Raw genomic sequence first — 24,245 nt, 5'->3', positions numbered from 1 at the left:
CATGTTTCAAAAGAGGAAATGAAGGATGTCCTAGTCTCCTGTGGAGGAGGATGATCCGTTCTTCACTCTGGGTGTTGTAGGCCACCTTTTGGCAATCATCCTCCTCCAGGCCGTCTATTAGAAGAAGTCCCCTTTCCCTTCTAACAGACGAAATCTTCTTCCCGGTGTCCTTTATGCACAAAAAACAGGAATCGGAGTCGAGGATAAATCTCCATCCAGTATCAACAACTAATTGTGTTAGGGACAGTAAATTCGCTTTTAATTCAGGTACGTGTAAAACATCATTTAGTAATACTCCTTTGATAAAAATGGTCCCTCTTCCTTCAACTTTTAAAATCCCACCATTAGCAGTGAAAACCTTATGATCACTGGAAACTAATTCATATGATTTAAAGAGGGATTTTCGGGGTGACATGTGATCCGTCGCCCCTGAATCCAAAATCCAAGACGATGCTATGGGGCTAATATTATTGTAGGTAGTGAAGGCAAAGTGCTCACCTGATCTGGCCAATGATGTGGAGCTTATCCTCTGCAGAATTTTATTCATCATAGATTGAATGATCTTTTGAATTTTGCCCCCATCATTGCTCTTCTTGGTGGAGGGATTTCCCCCTTCACTTGCAACATAGGCCTTTTTCTGGTCTCTGGGCACCCAGAGACCTTTCCGGATCTGCTCCTCCTTCCAGGCCAGTTTCCGGCAGTCCTTTTTCAAGTGGCCTTCCTTCCTGCAATAGCCACAAACAAGTGGTTCTGGTGGATTACCTTCTTTTGGAGTCGCTTTAGGGGTCTGTGGAGGAGGCGCTGCAGAGCTTGAATTATTCCGAGGCTCACCCCTTTTAGCTAGGTGAGCTACAGAGGCAGGAGTAGTGGACTCTTCATCCTTAAGAATCAATTTTCTCCGACGTTCTGCTCCTTGCAGTTCGGAGATAGCTTCTGCTAGTGTCGGAAATCGTTCTTGATGTAGCAGTTGACTCCGTAAATTTTCATATTCAGAATTTAAACCCATCAGAAAGGTAAGCGTTCTGAACTTCACTTCTCGGAGGTAGGATGGTGAATTCTTATCTCCAGTGGGCCAGAGGAGGTCCAGTTCCCTCCAGATGGCCTTGAGCTTTGCTGAATATGAAGATATAGACATGCTGCCTTGCTTCAGTGTCCTTTCTTGTTCCCGGAGGTCGAAGACGCGGAAGTCGCTGTGGGTTTCTGCACAGGATTTATTAATCTCTTCCCACAGATCCCGAACACAGTCTATAAGGAGGTAGTCGTCTCTTTGTTCTTCTTCCATATTTCGTATCATCCAGTTTACAATAAATGCCTCTTCCGACTCCCAAACATATAATTTTCGATCATCCTCTGCAGGGGCATCCTCAGTTAGATGTTTGCCCAAATATGCAGCTTTGAGGGACCTCTGAGCAAGAGTGACCCATTTTTGCCCATTAATCCCATTATATTTCATATCCAGATCGGGTAAGATCAACCTGTTCTGGATTGTAGTATCAGCTTCTTTGGTAGTAGATATAGAAGTTTCTAATTCCTTTCCAACATCTTGGATCGGGATTTACCTCCCATAGAGTCTTGACAACTGGGGAATGAAACTGGATGAAGAGAGAATTACCCAACAGAGCAGTTGATGATTACTGCTAGAAGGAAACAAATGTGCCGAATGGATACGGCCCGCAGAAAAAATCCCGCCGAATGAATATGGCACTAACTGAAAAATTTCTGTCGAATCTCCTCTTGAAGAAAGGAATAGTCGCCGAATGGATACGGCCCACCAATAAGGGACTTTCGTCGAGAGGAGAAATTCGCAAAATTTCAGAACTCGCAATCACGAGTTTCTTCAGCACTTGCGATCGAGATCGCAAAAAACCACGGAAGAAGGTTTCACGACCGGAATCGGAATGATTTCCGTCGAAACCGAAAAAACGATCGAGCAATCCTTAAATACTGACCAGAGTCGAAATGATTTCCGCCGAAGAACAGTTCCCGCCAGAGAATCGATTTCCGCAGGAGAACGTCGGAGAGTGATTTCCGCGGGAGGACAATTTCCGCCGGGGGATCGATTTCCGCGGGAGAACGTCAGAGTGATTTTCGCAGCCTTTGATCCTTCGAAAAAAAAAGATGTCTATGATCCTTGCTCTGATACCATGTAATCCTGGAGGGATGAGAGGAGATTTTGAGGAAGAAGGATCATGGGCAAGAATCAACAATATTTACTCGTGGAAAAACAGTATCGTTACAATCGGGGTTACATTGGCTTTATAGCCTCTTAAACAAAGGAAAATGACCGTTGGAGTCCAACGGTCATCTTATGACCATTGGAGTCCAACGGTCACATTAGTGGCTGCTTATTAGCAGTCACTAATGGGCACTGTCTTGCTGGGCCGTAGGGACATGTGATGCCCAATGGGCCTGTTGAACTAACATGTTGAACTAACAAGACCCAATTTTTGAAGAGATATTCTGGAGATGTTGTGTGAATCCAAATTATTAAGCAATCACCATGTTGAGTTACAGGATATTATGCCGTTCAAGGGTTCTTATTGGTGTTTGGGGGAGACCAACATGATCAGGATGTATGCCAAATAGAGCCAATCGGAGGGCCCCAAGTGCGGGGGGATTTTGGTTCTTCATATCGGGAAATGGGGTTGTAGTAGGAATTGGGGCACATGTGACTGCACTTATACTTGGAAGGGCACTGATGTTCACAATACACTCTCTTGGCTGGACGGATCCTTGTTTTTGGTGGTACTTTTGGAGCATTTCTAGAAGACAGACGTGCAATGGTTCCTAGACCATCGTTGGACCATTCTTTGATTGTTTGGCAAACACATGATGGATAGGACTTGGCGGTGGTAGGAAAGTTCAAAGAAGAGGTGGTGAGATGGTGGTGGTCACAATCCGGACAGGGATGGCAATGACAAGGCTGTGTAAGAAAATTGAAGGGCTATAGAGGCACCTCATTGGGTCCAAGAAGTAAATGGCTTATCAAGATAAAGCAGATGAACTATCTGAAGGCTGTAAGAGTTTTGTTGAAAGATAAGGTAAGGGAGAGTCCGGGGTGTGGATAAGTGGTCGTTGATGAAGAAAGGAAGGTGGAGATGAATTGCGGACAGCGATCAATGCAACTGTGGCTGAGAGTGGGTGACACTTACACAATCTCATGGCAAATGCAGGAGGCAAACAAGTCAGATATTGAGGCTGCAGGCGGGAAATCAGGAGTATGTCAGGACTTAGACAGTTGTTCAAGCTCTAGCTAACCACTTTTGGACTTTTCCGCGGGAGGGGAACAGTGCCAGTGTAGCTGGGGACAACCAGGGTCGCACAAGAGTTGCAAGTGGAGCTAGCAAGGGAGACCCTTCTCAGTGGACGAGGTTTGGGCAGCCATCAAGGGTTTGAATTGAGAAGGGGCTGCAGGATCGGATGACTTTTTAGTGTTTTTCTTCAGTAAGTTCTGGGACTTTGTTGAGACCGAGGTGATGGCCACTTTGGAGGAGTCAGGAGAGGTAATTATGCCATGAAGAGAACCAACATATCACACTTCTTTCTTCTGCCAAAATGCCAAAGATGCATTTAGAGTTGAATTTTTTTTCCATCTCGTCGTCCAATTCCAGCTGCCTCATCATTGGGAAATTCCTGGCAAACAGGTTAGGGGTGGTGATCAGGGATTTAGTCAGATCGGTTGAATCATCCGTCATTCTGGGTAGGCAGTTGGTGGATGGCACAGCCATGGCTGGATAGATTGTAGCCTTGTGGAGGAGAAAGGGGAACATGGGTGTCATGTGGAAGGTAGATTTTGCACGAGCTAATGACCTCCTAAGCTGGGCTTTCTTATGGTCTTGCATGTGAGGCTTTCCCATGGAATATGTGGCCAGGGTTAGGAGATGCATTACCTTTCACTTTCCCATTTTCGGTAAATGGGCAAGCTAGGAGTTAGGCATTCCCATGTGAGACATTCTCACTTTCCCTTACCTCTCCCTTAACCTGGGGGATGAATACATCTGCAAAGAGGAGTTAGATAGGGATGTTCCTTTGCACCATTATTTTCTTCCTAGTGCTGGATGTTCTTGCTACCTGTATGATAAATGCATGCTCACACGACTTGATGAGGTGTTACCAAACGATGAGTTTCCTGGAGGGTATTTCGTTAGTGCAATATGTTAATGATGCCATACTCTTTATGAAAGGCTCCCTGGATCAAGCTAGGAACCTTTCCTGGCCACTGAATCTATTTTCAGGTTTTTTGGGTCTCCAAATTATCCGTACCAAATCAGCTCTTGTTGGGTTTGGGTTATTGCAGGAGGAGGCGGTCCAATACTCTAAGGCCATGGGGAGGCTGATTCAGGCATTGCCCATGCAATATTTGGGCCTACCATTGATGAGGGGTAGACTTTCAATCACGAAGTTGGCCGGCCTGGGTAGTGTCGAGGGGGAGGTCTGGTGCCGGCCCAATCAATGCTTTCTGTGATCCTCATATTCTATCTCAGCCTTTAAGCTACCTGGGGGAGTTGCAAAGGTTTGATGCAAAGGTTTCTTTGGAAAGGCTCAAGGTCAGGGGAGGGTTGGGAGATGCCGCTGGTCTGTTGGGATTTGTGGAGGGACTGATAGTCTAGAGTTACAAACAGTGAACCTGGCATTTCTGACTAAGTGGGTGAGCAAGATCATGAGTTCCAGGGAGAATCTGGCAGTGAAGGTACTGAAGAACAACTATGGCAGGTGGCTAGACTGAGAGGTATGTGTGACTTCAGTCAGAGGGCCAGCGGCTAGGGCAATCTATGAAAGGATTTTGTCCTAGCTGTTTGCTCTTGCACAAGACTCTCTGGGTGACCTATCGGTCATGATGGTGATATTTTTTGCTACACTGTATTCTTTTAACCATATTAGACCTCTCAACCAGGGATATGATGACTGAGATTGGGAAGGTACCTGTTTTTCTGTATGTGGTGTTTATGGTAAGATCAGAGATGGATAGATTGAGGACAAGCTGGCGACCATTTGCGCGTGCAGCTTCATATAGAAGCAGAATGTTCCCGAGAAGATGTATATTTTTGGTTAGCTGCTATTTAGTTTGTGATGTGAGCTTTTAGGAGGAGACTAGTTCCTGACACTTAGGCAGAGTGTCTTCTGTGCGCAGGGGGCAGAGAAGACTGCTTACATATGCTCTTTGTGTGCCCATTTGCTCAGGAGGTTTGGGCCAGGCAGAAGATTCCATGCATTTTGGGCCTTTTTCAGGGTGGAATATTTAGGAGGTAGGCAGAATGGGGAAGGTCCTCACATTTTGTTGTGGAGGTTTGTTTCTCGGTGGTTTAAAAGGGTTTGGCCCGTCTCATAATAAATGTGTATATTTCTATTGTAGCAGGTTGATCACCGATCTAGGGTGATATTCCTTTAACCTTTCAAAAAAACAGCAGGACCGGGGAATAAGAAGATTTTGGGAATATGTGGATCTTGAAAACTTCATTGATAGGGCTATCCATAGGAATTATTTCAATAATTTTTGGTGGTTTCTCAAAACTCGTTGGGAACTTTGAATCAATTGGATTGACCTTCAATATCAAGGGCTTGCCCAAAGTGGTGCTTTCTGGATGTTCTGATTCTATAGTCCATTCACCTTTTTTATGCTACTTCAAACTGATTAAAATTTGGCCCTATCGAACTTTGGCTTGCTGCTCGTCTGATTTTCAAGCAAAAATATATCTGATGCTAATTTACTTAATAAATTTTCGGTTATCATTTTTCTCTAGCGACATTGTACTTTCTTCAGTATAAAATCAATAATATGATGCTATTTCAAAAAAAACTCCTAAGACACGCATTCATCAAATATTTCTCACATGATATGATGCTTTCAATGTGGTGATTTTTGAGAAGAAGGGACATCATGTCTTAAAACACTTAAGTTTTATTTTAGTTTTACTTGTTAAAAATTGATTAAATTAACTGCTCACGCTTACCTGATTTCGAAGAGTTTTTAGTCATAATTATTTTGAGTTCAGAATGTTATTGAAATATTTCCCTAACTTTTCTCACCAATCTAACCTGATAATGTAAATCACAATGTAGTGTTGTTATTTTTTACAGTACAATTTTTGGCTTTCTTTTGCATATTTAGGTAATGACGTTCTTAAATATCATTGTCTACTTTACCTCTACTCCCTAGGTATTTATTTTTATTTTTTTGAAATAACTCTCTAGGTATTTATTATTTTGTTGACTTCAGGTCAAGGTTAAAAGAAGGGGGGATGACACCAAATTTCCTGCCAAGGTATCTCAAATTCTGGTTATTCATATTTGAGTGGCCTTGGCACCTTTTTGTTTAACTATTGTAATCGCTGAATTTTTTGGTTTCGGTCAAGCTTCTACTTGATAATCGCTAATCCAATGAAAATTACTCGGGCTTGATGAAAGAATGAACTCTAGTTTTTATTTCACTCTTGGCTTTGATTATTCATGTGTGGAAAAAACTCTTTATTCCCTTATATTTCTATGTTTATTCCCTATGCTTCTTAAAAAAAACTTTATTCCCTATGGACTTCCAGGACGCTAGAAATAATTAGGCTACTGAAGTGCGCCAATTTAGAGTCAAAGAAGTTCACATTTCATTTTGCTTGTAAAGATGAAACTGAAATTTGAATTTCATTTTTCTTTGTCTAGTTTGGTCTATTTCAAGTCAAATACATTGTCAAATTGTTATGATCCTGGCGTAAGATCAGGATTGATAAATAATTCGAGTATGGAGACTTCAACAGAAATGCTGAATATAGAAATGTCGTAAAAGATCTCAATCCAAAGTAAGATCTGATAGTAGAGGTCCTGCCTTAAGAATTGGAAGCCACCATAGAATTGAAAGGATTTCTTGCCGAAAATATACTGAAAATAGTGATTCTCTCAAGAGTAGTTTGCCTTACTAGATAGGAGGAGAGAGAGAAGATACAACACCAAATGGAAAGCAATGACCGGACCAGTCCCTCCTAAAATACGCCAAAAACGAGCCAGATGGGCAACCTAAAAGAATGGCTGCCGGTAGACATCTTCTCTCCTTATTTATAGGGATGGACTCCCACCAGCTTTATTTAGAACCCACAAGCGCTAATTAGACCACACTGTGTAGTGTTGACGATGTCCTTGTGGAGTATGATAGGTCCTTGAAGGGATCTGATAGAAGATCACCTTTTTATGATCGGCATTTCGCCGTATTTTGTCTGTGATAAAAGAGAGGGTCTAGAATATTAGCTTATTGTTTTGCATCACGGCCATGAGAAATGTAGTATCAAGTTGTGTTAATTGTGTTTACTGATGCAATGCAGTAGTTTCTATTAGGTACATGAATACCACGTAACATTTCATGTGACTTTTAACCTTTTTTTGAAGAATATCTGCTTTTTTTAACTTAATTAGAAACCCATATCTTGTATTCATATCTATCCTGCAAATTTTTTGTTCAGAGTCGCTCGATTTATCCTTATTTAGCCATATAAGTACATGCACGGACTGTTGTTCTAATTGATATTTGGCTAAATACTTCCTCAGTGATCTGTTTATAGGTTTTAGCGAGAGGCCTTGAATGTGATCTTGCATTGCTGTCGGTTGAGAATGAGGAATTTTGGAAAGATGTTGAACCACTTCGGTTTGGCCGTTTGCCATGCCTTCAGGTTGGATTGGTTATCCTTCAGTCGCAGATTATTTTTAAATTATGTTTCTTTTTTGACATTAATTTAAAAGTCTTCAATGAAAAGCCCATCTATGCTCTACGGGGCTTACAGTTGAATACCGAAACTGAACCTGACATATCCTGCTTAGTCTAGTACGATAGAGAATTGCATTCATGGTTCTCCTTTGGTGAATAAACAATCGGGGTTTTCCTCTGAATGTGTTGGAATCTATTTTGCATAACCTTTTTGTCCTTGGATTCTTGTGTGCGTCTCTCATGCTTATATGCTCAGATAGAAGAAACTTCATAATATATATTTGGCGCTGTTATGCCAACTTTCTTTCCATTTTATTTTTCAGGACTCTGTAACTGTTGTAGGCTATCCTCTTGGAGGCGACACCATATCTGTCACAAAAGGTGTTGTTTCACGGATTGAGGTTAGTTTAAGCATTGGACCATTTCCCTGCTTTGCATAGTTACTTAATAAATATTATAGTTTCTTCTCATCCCTATTACGTTTTTTGGTAATAATAGGGTTTTAAAATCATTCTGTAATGAAGTTACTTGGCTGAACAACAAATTTGAAGAACCATAGACCTGAACAGAGACACCTGAAAATCGCGAGTTGATCATCCAAACTGATCAATCCCTTTCACAAAGCATCATAGCGAACTCAACTAATTCTCAATGATCTGTGGGAGCACTAAACAGAAAGTTTAATTATCTGGAAGGAGATACTGATAACGAATAATTGTCCCAGTGATTAATTTTTACTTCAAGGTTTAATTTATTATTTGATTTTTATTCTTCTTGTATCATCAAATACTGAATTAGTACTGTAGGCTTTGCTTTATAATTTTCTGAATTTTTATTCTTCTTATTGTTTGATTTTTATTCTTATATCATCCATATTCTGGGTGATATACTTTTCTCTATTTTAAACCTTATGCCCTAGTCTTTTCTGTGAACAGGTTACGTCGTATGCCCATGGTACCTCTGATTTGCTTGGTATTCAGATTGATGCTGCAATAAACCCAGGTAGGCAAGCCTGCTACTGTTGAAACTTCTCGGAAAGTTGTTCATACTTTTCAATGATTTTTAATGTTATATTTACTTATTAGTGCCTCTTTAATTCTTGTTTTCCCTGGTGTAATAGAAGTTTTATGTTATTTCAGGAAATAGTGGCGGTCCTGCGTTTAATGACCAGGGAGAATGTATTGGCGTGGCATTTCAGGTATTTCAATTCATTAGTCAGCACGGTTTTTTTTTTTGAAATTGAAAGAGGGAAGCCCAACCGAACTTGGTGTCAACCCCAAAATTGCTATTGATCATGACATAGTACATGCCCGGCCTGCCGGACCCATTTACCCTCCTTTATGTCATACTGAACCAGTAGGATATACATTTTCCTACATCATGTTGCTCCGATTCCAACGGTGCAGCCTTTCCCTTAAATATCACCTCATTGCGGTGAAGCCACAACATCCAAAGCACCGCTAGGACCCTTCTCCGGCTCGACCGTCCGCCACCCGCCCCCTCATGAGGGACTTCCAGCACACGTCATCTGACGTCACGTCCACTCTTCTCAGCTGCTGTGCTCTCCAAATGGCCTGCACAAAAGGACACTCAAAAAACAGGTGAGAACAGTCTTCCCCTCCAAGGCCGCACATGCGACACACGATTGGCGTGTCCGGGATCATGTGGGTTCGGAGAGTACGTGTCATAACTCTACGTCTAACAAGCAGCCAACCAAAAATTTGCACTTTCAACGTCACCTTCTGCTTCCAAAGACATATACTCATGTGGATAACGTCTGCATCTTCTGTCGTACTCTCCCAGATCTTCTTATGCACACCGCGGACTGACCACTGGGCTCCCCTCCATAAACAGCTGTCCCTTATCCCATTGACCGGCCGTAGATCCACTATGGTCTGTAGCACGTTCCGGAGATCTTCCAATCTCTGTTCAGACAGTGCATCCTGCAAGATTGGATTCCATGTGCCGTCCCAACAGTCTCTCACCGAGGCTTGTGAACTCCTAGCCAATGCGAATAATTATTATTATTTTTTGAAGACAAAAAGAAAGACCACCCAAAATGGTGGTAAACCAGATGCTATTAGAAAATATGTATACATTACATATACATGACGACCACATTGGTAACTGGTCCAGGCAAGGTGCCATGAAATTGAAATTTCCACACCTTTTTGCTCTAGCGAGGAACCCAAACGCCACGGTCGGAGAATACTGGGATGGGGTTTGGGTCCCTATTTTGAAAGGGGCACTATCAGACCTACGGTTCAAGGAGTTGTTGGGGATGCAAGAGACCCTTCTACCTCTCAGCCCATCGAATGATGGTCAAGATGGTCGGGTATGGCGGGGGTCATCTTTCTATGTGAAAGATGCATATCTAAAGATCCTGGCACCCAAACTCCAGAGCAACACCATTAATGTATCGAGAACGGCGAACGGCAGGAAGAACGACAAACGGTGAGGGAGCGCGACGATCCCTGATCGGAGATCCCTGATCCCTGATCGGAGAACGGCGAGGGAGGACGGCGATCCCTGATCCCTGATCCCTGATAGGCGATCCTTAGATTTGGGGATTTTGATCCCTGATCGGAGAACGACGAGGGAGAACGGCAAGGGCGAGGGAGAAGGGAGAACGGCGAGGACGAAGACAAGGGAGAACGGCAAGACTCCGGCGAGGAGACTCTGGCGCACAGGCTCTGGCAAGTCTCCAACGAGGGCTCCACTGTTCCGACATCGCTCCGACGTTCCAACATCGCTCCGATGTTCCGACGTCGTCGGCGTCCCGGCGCTCCGACGCTTTTGAGTACAGACGAGAACGCGACGAAGGTCCACCGCTACGACACTCCGCCAAGGGCACGGGGCTCCGACTCTCTGCCAAGTCTCCACCTTCTCTGCTGGTTGCTTGGCCATTGCGCAAACCCTAGCACTTGATAGACGTGAAGATGGGAAAGATAGAGCGGTGGAGGAATGAAATGATCTGGGGCGGCAAACGTCCCAGGGTTGGCCGCTGTCATGATAGGATAGCGGCCGGTCGGGAGGAAAGCGAAAGGATGACAGAGCAGTGACGGAGCAAATTCCTCAGGCGTGACGACTGACACGACGTCGGCCGCCACGGCAAAAGGGTTGCGGCCGATCAGGAGGAAGACAAAGTGGTGGGAGAGGGGCAGCGGGCCAGAGTCCACAGGCACAGCGATCACCCAGACGTTGGCCGCTGGGTGAAAGGGATGGTGGGAGGGGGATGAGCTGCGGGCAGCATCCCCCGGCATGGAGAATTCCTGATGTGGAGTTGCGATCACTGAGGGATGTCTTCGGCAGGGGCCTCCAGCGAGAAGGTTTCTTCATGGAGAATTCCCGACGCGAAGAGGTTATCCGCTGGGATGTGTCTCAGCATGAGGGCCTGAGGAGATGGCGTGAGATCCCCAACCTCAGATCCTCCATCCACGCTGGACGGCGCACTGGGCAGACGTGCAGAGAACAATGGTTGACAGAGAGAAGAGACTCAAGCATGTGCAACCACTGGAGGGCTTCATGCTCGTGCATGGAGGGGCCATGAAGATGATCAGGAGGAGATTGGAGAAGACTACACCATGCAGGGAAGGTAACGGTGCTGGATCAGAGCCGGAGAGCGTGGGGTCACCAGACATGCAAACTATGCTCGGAACATGGGGGGGAACCCTGGAGTCAAGTTCACAGAAAGAGACAATTATTTTGCAGGCAGGCAGAAGCAGTCCCCACACACGTGAGATAATGGGGTCTGAACACTAGAATCAAGCCTATGCGAAGAAGTCTTAGTTTGAGGGAATGGAGTAGCACATGGAGCGGAATACGACGAAGAAGGATGGGTGACGGTGAGGTATCGTCGCGTTAAAAAGCCACAATCCCAAAACACAATGACATCTCGATGGCCGGCCAGCGAGGAGAACAGGTGCTTCAGATGTTTAGCGATGGGACACCAAGCAAGAGAATGTAGAGAGCCAGTGATCTGCCGCAGATGCAGAGGGGCAGGACATCGCCAAGCCAATTGTCGTCGAGGGGCTGGAGAAAGCACTAAAAGACATTAGCAGAGAGGCCAACAGGCCGGGAGACAGGACCAACAAACGACCCACCTAGTTGCAAAGGGGGTGGATACATGTGCTAGTTCACTCCAAAAGTGCTTAGTGGGGGACATGTTTGGGGAATCTCCAGGGTTAGAGGAGGTCCGAGAAGGCCTATTGGCAGAAAGTTCCGACACTAGAGAAGGTAGAATTACAAAGACTAGATACAAACACCCTAATTCTTCAAGGCGTATCGATGGCCGAATATGTTGCGGTCTGCGGATGGATGCAGCGGGTCGATGACACCACGGATGTGAGATGGCGCCGAGTGCTCCCCACGGTTGGGCTGATCGAATTAAATCCTTTTCAAAAACATGAAACGTACTCTTGAGCATGTTTATTTCAGATTTCACACAATGTTGTGTCTTTCATTTTGCCAAGTTTTTGTTAATTCAGATGGCCTTGCTTTAGAGCGTTAGGTTGATAATTCTAATCATCATTTCCTATTTAGGTGCTGAGATCTGATGAAGCTGAAAATATTGGTTATGTGATTCCCACGACTGTTGTTTCTCATTTCATGAATGACTATGAAAAAAGTGGAAGGTATACTGGTGAGTATCAGTTTTCAATTACCTGAATAATCTGTCTTTGAATGTCAGTAGGATCCCAAATTATAGCCAGGCTTGATTTAATACATGTGCGAAGACTACCGTCCATATAATGTGTTGTTTTTACTTGACATTGTTGGTTTTGTTATTATCTTCTAACTGATAGTGGGCTATTCGCTAACAGGTTAATACCGGGCTTTTTCGTCTTTAAACTCTCCATTTTACTTCCTCTGTATCTGGCACTTTAACCAACTTTTTCATCGTGATTAGTGAGGCATTGCAGTCTGGAAATCCTTGTGGGCTATGGTATCATAGCTCAATGGCGTTCACCAGCCCTTGTGGTGTTTACAGAGCTCAAGTGTTAACCAGTGATGGAATTTGGGTAGCTTTGGTGTTCCTCTCCTGCTTTTTGTTTGGCAGTTCCAGTGATGTGCCTTGCAGTTCTCTCGGCTTGTCCCACCACGAGTCTTGCAGCATTCTTCTTCTGCGACTTGCCTGCACCCAGTCTTGCAATGTCTATACTTGTCTACTGTTCTTTTTGTGAGTTATTTTGCATTTTCTTCTTTCACAGATCGTCTTGAAACCCCTGCAGCACATTGTGCAGCTTTTGCTTCTCATCCTGCCACAAGTCTTGTGGCATTCTTCTACTGAGACTTGTCCAGTGCCAAGTCTTGCGACATGGTTTGTCTCCCCTGCAGCATCCCTTGCTACTTATCTTGCAGCTCTTGTCTTGTGCCTTACATCTTGTGCAACTTGTGGAGCACTGCAACCCTCGGTTCGTGCCCCCCTCCTCAAAGAAAACTCTGAATTCTCGTTGCCATGCTATTCTTGAGATTCTGCTATCTTGGGGACACCAATGGAGACGGTTACGAATGTCCAGGCAGAGATACACTCTGCGGAGAAGCCAATGTAATCGACGACACTTCATTCACTGCCATCTACTCCAGAGAAAGTCAAATGCAGGGAAAGAAACCTTTATCGATCAGTGTGCTCTGGTGATGAGAACAAGCAAACAATGAGAAAAATGAAAGCACAAATGAGGTCTGGCAATTGGCCAAGTACAAAAAATCTCCATTCAATAATGTTAGTGAGCCAACCCAATGCCCATTTTATTGAGTACAAAGCGACCTTTGGGGATCTTCCCTTGTGTCATGTTTGACTGGGCAAATAGTTCATCATATTCTTTCATGAATGCACAAGATATTCTTGGATGTACTAGCTGAAAACTAAATCTGAGGCAATAGGGACAGTCATTTCTATGAAACGATTCAGATTCAGTCGGTTCCAATCTGAAAATGCTTGGGATTGTTTCAATGTGCACATCTCCAGCTTTTTTTTTGTTCGGAGGGATTCCTCATGAATCCTCATTTGTGGAACACCACAACAGAATGAGGTATCAGAATGGTGGATTTCCAATGTTGTATCCACCTCCAGGACTTTTTGTTGGACAAACAGGTTCCAACATCCCATTGGCCGTGTTTATCCTAACCAGCATTCATCTTACAAATCAATTTCCCTTACGTGAATTAGAGAACTGACCTCCAATGTGGATGTTTGGCTGCATTACATACCTCCACGATCACTCTCCTCCTGGGCGGGGAGGAAAATTGGATCCTAGATTGGTCAAGTGCATTTTTGTGGTCTATTTTTCCACTAAGAAGGGTTATAAATCTTATCATCCCCTCCTAGGAATTTTTTTCATCTCTGTAAGTGTGACCTTTTGTGTATTGAAATCTTTCTATGGTGGTGGTTGCTTTTTAAACATCTGTAGATGCTTTTGCTTGCCATGTTGAGTCTCCTGATGACACATTGCCGCTGATGGATACAGTCGGTCTGCCAGTACCAGTACCAGATCAGTCTGTTTGTTTGGGAAATGAACTAATCTCTCCTCTCGCAATGTCCCCAGTTGCGGCCATCAAGTGAAGATCTTATAAAGACACGTTGCCACTGATGGATACAGTCGGTCTGCCGGTACCACCACCAGTACCAGTACCAGATCAGTCTGTTTGTTTGGGAATGAACTAATCTCTCCGCTCGCAATGTCCCCAGTTGTGGCCATCGAGTAAAAATCTTATAAAGATACCTGGGTATCCTGATTCAGTGCCCTCTGGAGTTGGGCCCGAAGACAATCCTGGTGAAGGTGCTTAGCTAACTGATGAATAAGTTTACTGGCCCATTCCTCTTCTCTAAAGCACCAGAAGTTGCACCAATAAGCCTTTATATCCCATTTTCCATTGTGTCCTGTGATAGGTTGAACAAGCCTGATCAAGTATTTTGCTCCCGCACTTACTCAATCCAGGTTCCCCAGATAAATGCTGAATCTGTCAAATGGCATCGAGCAATGGATGTGGAGAGGCTTGCACTTGAAAATAATTGTATGTGGGACTAAGTTCCCCTACCGTCCGGGAAGAAAGCCATTTGGTGCAAAAAGGTATATATGCCCAAGACAATACCGATAGCACCATGGATCGGTATAAAGCTTGGTTGATTGCCGAAGGATTTACACAATCATATGGTGTGGAGAAGGCCAGCTCCACTTCTGCCGAAGCTGCTCCGTTATCTGGCTGGGCTCATCATGAAGAGTTCGGGCTGGCCCAGACTCACTAAGGGGGAAATAGAAAAAAGAGTTCATTCGAGTGGGCCACTAATAGAAAAGTATTCTAGCTGGAATACTTTGATACCTTTAGTCCAGTGACAAAGATGTTCTAGTTACTCTTGCAGTCAGCTTGGAGTGAGATATTTAACAGTAAGACAAGAAAAATGCCTTTCTTCTCAGAGAATTGCATGAGTGTCCCTCCAGGGTTTTAGTCCAACCACAAATGGGGTATGTTGTGAAAGTTAAAAAAGATTCACTTAGGCCTTAAACAGTTGCCTCTTTTGTGATTTGGCAGATTTTAAGTAACCTTGCTAAGCACAATAGGACAAGTACATCAAGATTAATCGGCATTTATCATGGAGAAAATGGATGCAGGTGTAATTTCTCTTGTTTGTTGAGTCTTCTGATCAGATTGCTGATATCTTCACCAAAGCATTTCTCATGAAAACTTTCTACAAACTGATAGCCAAGCTTTGCATGGACGATATCCACGTCTGGCTTGAGGGTTGATATGATTCCCGACCCCCGGGGGCATTTCCATCTTCCTCCCTTAGGTCAGTAGTCTATAAATACATGTAGGGCACAGATGAGGAAGACAATGTAGTTTTGGGGCCAATTCAGAAAGATATGGGAAAGAGTAATGAAGCAGGAGAGATGGCGGATATTGCTGAGTACAGGAGATGCTCCCTATGTGAAGGCCAAGTTAGTACAGGAGATGCTCCCTATGCGAAGGGCAAGTTGGGACAGGAGATGCTCCCTATGAAATGTACAGGTACCGATCCACGGGACTGTACTTCCTCTGAATCATCTATTATCTTATCAGTGTTAACTGTGTTATTATCTTCTTACTGATATTGGGCTATTCTGTAACAGGCCCATATCTGACCTTTCCCTTTTTACTTGTGCCCTTCCATTATAGTTGGTATAAAACCAGCCCTTCGTTGTGATTAGTAAGGCATTAAAATGCGGAAACTACAGCATGACATTGTTTAAATCATGTCTGTAGTCTTATCTCATGAATGTTATTATCTGGTTGCATCACTTGGGCCATGAAAGAAGTATACATTTTGTCAGCTTGCTCCATGGCTGGTCGGCATTTGACCTTGCCGCCAATCAGAACGACAGAAGGAAGCAAGAAAGAAAGAAGACTTCGTTGTTACATTCCTAGGGTTTCTCTGGTTTAAAAACCAGAGACTTACAAGTAAATGGGCCAGGCCCACTTATAAATGTGCTAGCGGATTGGTGAGTTAATGGGCCTCTTAAATATGGGGCCCACATTTACAGATAAACAAAAAAACGGTAAATTAAAACATAAAGGTAAGTTCGATTATTCTTCTGCTGACACATTTAAATAATTCGTTCACATTATAAAATTAAACTGTCTCACTGATATGCATTCTTCCAAGTCATCTCAAGAAACTTTCCTCAACATCAGAATACTTTCTTCCTGGAAAGTGTTTCAAAATTCAGGTTGGCCAATACTTTCAGTTGGGCTAGCAACACATCTTTATTGAGGTGATCTAGCTCTGTAATTCTGAGAGAACAGAAAATATATTTTTGGTTAACTTTTGTTTTTTAGTTTCTCTTGGACACCAATTTGGAGTACGATTAATCTAATTATCACCTTTACGCCACATTTTTTTGGACTGTGGCATAGGAGCCTAGCTATTCATTGTCTATCTTTTATCTCATGAAAAACAATATCCAATAAAACGGTTGATTCCAATATTTATTTTTTGTCTGTTTGTAGGATTTCCTTGCCTTGGCGTCCTACTTCAGAAGTTGGAGAATCCAGCTTTGCGTGCATGCTTAAAAGTGCAATCAAATGAGGTATGATGCTTGATGTAAAACTCATTAGAAGAACCAGACCTTTTGATGTATTGATTTCTTACTGGTACTTGCCTTAAGATAGATGTGGTATATTTTCTACATTATTGAGTGACTTTAAATCACACATGTCGTTGAAGCCCTGAAATTCATATAGAAGCTGATATCTGTAGCTTTAGCAGTTTTTGGATCTTTTGCTCGTGGTAATGGGAGTGCCATTAAAACTTATGATCCTCGCTTCCCTGCCATCAAGGAAGCAGGAATTCGCAAATTCTCTCTCTCTCTCTCTCTGTGGTTTCTCTTTTCCATAAATAAATGACATAAAGGGTACTTTTTTCATTTTTCATTTGATATTCAATCTCTCTTTATTATATCTGATTGAGCTACTGCATATTATTCTTGTCATCCAAAATGTTGACTTTTGGATGATCGGTGAGAAGATGCAGGACGATGGGAGGAGCCCCGTTGCCTTGGGAGCTTGAAAATAGACCTAGAATTGCTTACATTGAACTTCACTATACCTACCTTAAAGAGGCGAATACAGGGATACGATTTTATGTAACACACCCCACTAGCCCTGTAGTCTGACGCTAAGTATTGGAAAAATAACCTGAATTTATCTTCTCAAATAGTTTCTGCTGTTTAACTCGACATAGTTGGAGATGATGAACATTAATTAATAGTTTATTACAACTAAAGTCCCCTCAAAAACACGATATACCAAGAAAAAATCGGAATGAGGAAGTACGGAGAAATAAAAGAAAGTTCCAAGGGTCTGGTAAAAAGAAGAACTTCTTCCTTTTTCTCTTGTAATTTGCACGTCTCTTTGTAATGACCCATTAAGATGGGCCCAATTTGGATTCTCTTTCCTCTAAAAAATACCATGTAATAAACCCTGGTGAAGCGTATGAGGGTTAAGCCTCTTCTTCTTTCCTTTCCTTGGGCCTGTAGAATCCCCCTCAATTCTTGAGTGATTCATGGTATCAGATGGGCCAAATGTTGTAGTCATGCTCGAGATTTAACCTCTGATCAGTCATCAACACTCCGGCTTCTCTTTCACCAGATCCACTGCAGTCTCTATTGTCGTTCACACCCTCTTTGTTGCTGCTCACACTGGTTTGGCCACTACTACTGCTTGCTTTGCCACCGCTCATGCCAGTTCGGCTGCTTTTCGTGCGGGTGTCACTGCTGTTCGCACTGGATATGCTGCTGCTCGTGCGACTCCATCATCATTGACCCTGACGTTGCGCATGCTAGATCTGTGCAATCGATCATTCTTGATCTTCTGCTGGGTTACATTGTGGCCACGACTCAAATCTATCTGCTGCCAATTTTCTGCCAGTTCCCTCTACTCAAATAGCAACCGAATTGAGTAATTTGTACTATTCTCATCTTGTTTACCTCCTGAATGTTGCTCTACTGGATTTGGTATTTGAGAAGATTCTCTGCATGCCCTAAAAATAACCCAAATTGATAGCATTTTGGTATCAGATAGGTCAGTCCTGTCTTATAGAACTTTATTGCAAGAAATTCAATACCAAATCCAGTAGAGCTCTTGAACTAGGACATAGAATGAGAGAGGTTAACTGAATAGAAGAGACAAGAGTCAAGAAAGAGAAGAAGAAGAAAAGATACGTGAAGGATCTGAAGATCCTTATCCTGGCCGCAGGCCTTTCCTGCACTCCAGCCTCTGCCTGTGTTGCCCAAAAGGGAAACAATGAAGCTTAGAAAAAAACTCGCATTGGTCTTTCGGCTGACCTATATTTATAGGATCCCATGCTTCTTTCTTCACTCATCATGTGCTGACGTGGCTCTCCTCTTCGTGGTTCACTCTCGAATTTTCTTGAAAAGGGAACATGTCAAAGTGTTAATCCAGCATGATATGAAAAACACAAAAGAACTCAACTACCAAATAGTCTAATTTTTATAATGTGGAAATACTTTTATCTCTTTCCAAGTAACTCCTAATGTGAAACTTACATGTTCTCCCATTTTGTTACTTATGTAATTTTTTTTGTTTTTCTTGGTCTGCAGGGTGTCCTTGTTCGCAAAGTTGAACCTACATCTCCTGCAAATAAAGTTTTGAAAGAGGTATTGACCTCAGTAGTAATCACTTACATGTTGTCTTGATTTCTTCTTTTTTAATTAACTTCTGGACATAAAGGGGGGCCTTCCCATTTCTTTGTCTGATTTGATGATTAAAAGGATATAAGTCACATAAAGAAAGTCGACTAGGGATTCATATGATATTTCCAATCCAAACTGCTTAGGGGTTTATTCCTTGAAATAATTTAGTTTCTAGAACATTGAGTAGTTCACTTAAGTGTTCTGATGGTCTTAACCTGCGGAGGTGATTAGGATTTATCAGGAGAACTGTCGATGAAGAACATCCTGCTTAAAGATGATAAGTAACACCCATAATATTAGCTATAGCTTTTAGCACAGTTGGTAAGCAGTTGATTCTAACATGGTATCAGAGCCAGGTTCCAGGTTCAAATCATGGAAGCAACACATTACACGCCTTGGCCATAAATAGGCCAGAAGCAGGTGTTGTGGGGGAGTGTTGAAGAACAACATCCTGCTTAAAGGTGAAAAGTAGCGCTCTTGCCTTAGCTTAGTTTTTGGCACAGTTGGCATGTGCCTGAATAGAACAAAACATTTACAATTACTCTTCGATGAAATGTGAAATCATAGTGTCCCTCATATCTTGGGACTAATGGACCTTGTGTTCAAATTCTATTAGTCATTTAAGAGGAGTCCACATATGGCTTAATAAAGACACTAATAATGATCCATCACTGTAGGCTAACAATGACCATTTTTTATCATTACTAACGACTGTGATAGTGATTAATATGCCATCCATCTATTAGTTATCTTTCCAAAAAAAGGAGTTTTTATCTTTTTCATTTCAGGGGGATGTGATAGTGAGCTTCGACGGTGTACAAATAGGGTCAGAAGGAACTGTACCATTTCGGTCTGCAGAGCGTATCGCTTTCCGTTATCTTATAAGCCAGAAGTACTAATTCTCTCTATTCCCATCTCCCATCTTTTAATGTGTATTCTACCCTACAAAGTATTACCTCTAGTTCGTTTTTCTCCCTAAAATTACGGAGGAGAGATTTCAACGAGCAAGTTAGTTTTTCTTTTTTGGGTTTGAGTCTGGGTGATTCTCTTGACTAAATTAAACCTTTAGGTTTTTGTGGAGTACTTAATTTTATGGGTTTGTGTTTAGGGCTCCCAATTCTTTACATGATCATATTCAAAAGCCATGGCATAGGTCATGGGGCTATTCTTCCATGCCTTGAATAAACAATATAATTTGTTCACCTTTCTTTCCTCCTGATTTTAATTTGTTTCTACCACGCAGAGGTTACTTCTAATAACTTTTTTTTGCTTAAAAAATACTCGAGTTTTAGACCCTATGTTTTAGTTGAGTACTTGGTCTTTTTTGGTTTTGGGTTTCTAAGGCCGTTTGAGATTTAGGGCTAAGAGATTTTGGCTTGAATTTTTATGGATTATAAACTAATAGGGTTCTTCATGGTTCTTTATGCATATTTTGATAAGGCGTGACATGATCCATGGGGCGCTTCATCCATGCTTTGAGATAATCAACTGTTTATGATTTTGTCTATTTTCTGAGAAATCTGTTTTTTGGTTCTTTATCTTCAGGTTTGCTGGAGATATGGCAGAGCTGGGTATCATCAGAGATGGGGTTCACATGAATGTGCAAACAACTCTAAAGCCTCGCGTGCTTTTGGTGAGCACCAAATCTCTCAAGGCACAAGAAAAATTATAAAAAAAAAACTCAATAAAGCCTTACAAATTCAAATAATTTTATCCCGTTATCTTCTGAACCTTCATTATGATGTCTGTGTACTCCTTGCCAGGTCCCCTATCACATTGAAGGGGGCCAACCTTCATATCTGATCGTTGCTGGGCTAGTCTTCACCCCTCTTTCAGAACCGTTGATCGAGTAAGCTGTTACCTTTTTTCTTATTTATGAAGATCCACTTGCTTAAATATCAACCCTAGGCTGCATTTTTACTTGGGAAACTAAGTTAATTGGCTATTGATTTCATGTGTCAGCGAGGAGTGCGAAGATTCCATTGGTGTAAGTTATTCCTTTCTTGACCTTCAGCCTTCTGATGAAGGAAAATAAACTCAGTTATTTTTTTTGTAACGTTTTCAGTTGAAACTTTTGGCCAAAGCGAGATATTCTCTGGCGAAATTTGAGGGAGAGGAAATTGTCATTCTATCTCAGGTGAACGATGCTCATCTTTTTATTTTTTAAGCGAAATTTATGCGACTATTTTTTGAAATGCCCTTAATATTGCAACACGAATTTATTAACCAAATGAGTTAAACTGTTGTTCTAATGATCATTGTAACGGAATAAGAATAATGCCTCCGTCGAAGAAAATTGTTTTAGACCCATGTTGCTGCCTCTGACTAGTTGTTACCCTTTTGCCTTCATTTTTAAGTTATATTTCTGATATATTTTTTTTAGAAGTAAAATTCCTGCGTTTATGATTTTTATGTATGGAGCATTGTTTTCTAATGCCGTTGTATATATCTCTCAGGTGCTAGCTAATGAAGTTAACATCGGCTACGAGGACATGGGAAATCAGCAGGTAGTTATGATTGTTTTAAGGCTTTTTTTCTTTATAATCTTCATTGAATCTAGGGGTCTGATCTTACGACATTTTTGCATTTCAGGTTCTAAAGTTCAATGGAACCCGCATTAAGAATATTAGACATCTAGGCCACCTTCTTGACAGTGAGCAACTATTACTTTACCCATCATCTGATGCTCCTGTTTACTTTATTTAGAAGCCAATACCTAAGCGTAGTAACTTTGAGGTCTGGAACATGATCGGGTGAATTAAGTTTTCTGTGTACTTATTCTCTGAGATATCTGAAAATGAGGTCAAAGGAGTGAATAATATCTAGAAACTTTCTGTTACTCTTCCTTTAAAGGTGACTTCCTCATTGAAAGTGGGCCTATCGTAGTTTATCCTTAAACTTGTGCTCTTGTTGACTTTCCTTTTGTTTCGGTGATTTACCTTTTCTTTTTCTTCTTTTTTTCCTTCTTATTTGTTTTTTCTTCTTTATTTCATTTTTTTTCCTTTTCTTTTTCTTCTTCTTTACCTTGTTTCTTCGTTGCTTTCTTCTCTTTTTTTCTTCATTTATTTCTTATTTATATTCTTCTTCTTTTCATTCTTCATCTTCTTCAAATGTTAAACCCTGAATGGGAATAATATTTCCAACTAGTGGTCTAACTGGTGTTGAATAACGCTCTCATGAAGTTCTCTGTAAAGGTGCTAAAAAAATGAGGCATTAATGAGTAGGACTCGCTGATGGTTTTCTTGGGAATATAAATTCTTCACAAATAGGAGTTTATCCCCAATCTGGTGCTTTCTTTAACTTCCTTTTTTCCCTTTAATTTATTTCATTGGTCTTCACCTTTAGTCAAAGCCTAAATATTAATAGCTTCATAGGCCAGGAGACTAGTTTTGGGGAAGTTGACAAATTTATCCTTTATTCCGGGCTCCTATATTTGATTTGTATAATGATTTTCTTCAGTCTGCTTGTAGCTCATGGATTCATCACCTTGTTTCATTGCATTTGCAATTTTCTAATCCTCTCTCTCTCTCTCTTTTTCTGTCCCTCTTCTGTGTCTCTCTTTCTCTGTGTCCCTCTTTCTCTCTATGTCTCTTATTCTGTCTGTATGTCTCTTTCTCTTTCTGTCCCTCGTTCTCTTTTTGTGTCTCTCTTTCTCTCTCTATGCTTTCCACTTTCTCTCTCCCTGAGTCTCTCTCTCTCTGAGACTATTTCTCTATCTGGGACTCTCTCTCTTCAGGCCCTCCCTATTCCTCTCTTTTTTTCTCCCCCTCTCTCCCTCACTCCTCTGTGTTATTTCGCTTTCCTTTATTTTGGTTTAGGAATTCATCTTCCTCTGGTTCTTCGTGCAGCGTGCAAGGAGAAGTACTTAATATTCGAATTCGAGGACAATTTCCTAGTGGTTCTTGAGAGGGAGGCAGCAGCCAACTCGTCTTCCTGCATACTGAAAGACTATGGCATTCCGTCCGAGAGATCAGCAGATTTTCTGGAACCATATGTTGACATCGACGACAAGGAACTACCGACGGAAGCTGAAATTGGGGATGTACCCGTTTCAAGTCTAGAGATCGGCTTTGACGGCCTCCTTTGGGCATGAGCAAAACCCTAATTTCTATTCACCCATCAGTTCAATAACTAGCAGAGGTGCCAATTGCAGTTTCTGGACCGTAATTAAATGCCCAAGATCATTGCTGCATTGCCAATTGATGCTGGAGAGCAGTTCCTCAAGACCCATATTTTCTTCTGCCCAAATTTTCACAGAAAATTGAGTGGGTCGAAGAATCAAGTAAGCCTCTGCAGATTTTCCATCTATATCAGAGCAACGAGCTAGAATTTCCAAGTTCTCTCAGATTTTTTTTAGTAATTTTCTTAAATTTTTAACATTTATTGGTTTCTGGCCGACAGAAAAGATCATCTCTCTTTTATGTGTCCTATTGTTTTTAATCAATCTCAAGGCATGAAGCTCCAATTTCTGAGACCTTTCATTTGTTTTAGTAATTCTATTAAAATTTCCACATTTATTGGTTTCTTGCCAATGTTAAAGAGCACGTCTTTCTTATATTTTTCTATCCAACTCAAGGCAAGGAACTCCAATTACCCAGACCTTGCATTTTTTGGGTAATTGCTTCTTACATTTTCAACATTTATTGGTTTCATAGTGTCATTTTCTTCCAGCTTAAAGAATCATGCCTTTCTCTTACATATATATATCTGTCCTTGTATTGTATTTCGTAAATCTGAAGGGGACAAGGTTAAATGTCCAAGACCTCGGATTTTTTGGCTCTTTTCTCAAAAAATTCAACATTTACTAGTCTCATGATGCGCCTTTATTGTTATCTTTCCTATGTGTGTATTGTTTTCCATTAATCTGGGGGCAGTGAGCTCCAATTTCCGTTGCATGATTTTTTTTGAGATTCTTCTCTAAATTTTAACCATACATTGGTTTTTTGATGTCCTTTTTTTCTGCCTAAAAGGAGCACATATTTATTTTACATGTACCCGTATTGTTTTTCATCAATCTCTAGGAAAAGAAGCTATAAATTCCAAGACCCGCATTTTTGGGTATGTTTTCTCCAAATTTTCAACATTCAATGGCACCCCTTTCTCCAAATTAAAAGAAGTATCTTTTAGGTGGAAACTCCAATTTCCATGGCCCCACGTTTTTAAATATCTTTCCCAAAAAAATCAGTATTAATTGGTTTATTGGGTGCCCCTTTATTTCAACATTATAGGACCTCTATTTCGTGTTCATGTCGTATTATTTTCCATATTTCAAGGCACCAAACTCTAATTTTCAAGGCCTTACATATTTGGGGTATTTTTCTCAAAAACAATAAACATTAATCGGTTTCTTAATTAGTGATTGTCCAATTGAT

At 41.7% G+C, this 24,245-nt stretch overlaps 1 protein-coding gene across 1 annotated transcript in view; it reads left to right on the top strand.

Moving 5' to 3' along the window:
- Window positions 1-23,349, top strand: part of DEG2 (DEGP protease 2) — a 41,134-nt gene extending 17,785 nt beyond the window's left edge. Inside the window, exons 6-21 of the mRNA XM_078590389.1 lie at window positions 6,218-6,262; window positions 7,542-7,649; window positions 8,008-8,085; window positions 8,620-8,686; window positions 8,824-8,882; window positions 12,227-12,326; window positions 16,670-16,749; window positions 18,781-18,837; window positions 19,662-19,765; window positions 20,419-20,506; window positions 20,637-20,722; window positions 20,836-20,860; window positions 20,939-21,010; window positions 21,330-21,380; window positions 21,466-21,526; window positions 22,722-23,349. Of these exons, the coding sequence (XP_078446515.1) occupies window positions 6,218-6,262; window positions 7,542-7,649; window positions 8,008-8,085; window positions 8,620-8,686; window positions 8,824-8,882; window positions 12,227-12,326; window positions 16,670-16,749; window positions 18,781-18,837; window positions 19,662-19,765; window positions 20,419-20,506; window positions 20,637-20,722; window positions 20,836-20,860; window positions 20,939-21,010; window positions 21,330-21,380; window positions 21,466-21,526; window positions 22,722-22,966 (1,326 nt within the window). The 3' untranslated portion in view covers window positions 22,967-23,349. The remainder of the gene's footprint in view (window positions 1-6,217; window positions 6,263-7,541; window positions 7,650-8,007; window positions 8,086-8,619; window positions 8,687-8,823; window positions 8,883-12,226; window positions 12,327-16,669; window positions 16,750-18,780; window positions 18,838-19,661; window positions 19,766-20,418; window positions 20,507-20,636; window positions 20,723-20,835; window positions 20,861-20,938; window positions 21,011-21,329; window positions 21,381-21,465; window positions 21,527-22,721) is intronic.
- The last annotated feature ends 896 nt before the right edge of the window (window positions 23,350-24,245 follow it).

The sequence above is a fragment of the Wolffia australiana genome, chromosome 19, assembly GCF_029677425.1.
Source record: "Wolffia australiana isolate 7733 chromosome 19, ASM2967742v1".
Lineage (NCBI taxonomy): Eukaryota > Viridiplantae > Streptophyta > Magnoliopsida > Alismatales > Araceae > Wolffia > Wolffia australiana.
Note: the sequence above shows the minus strand (reverse complement) of the source record. Positions and strands in the feature narration are given on the sequence as shown.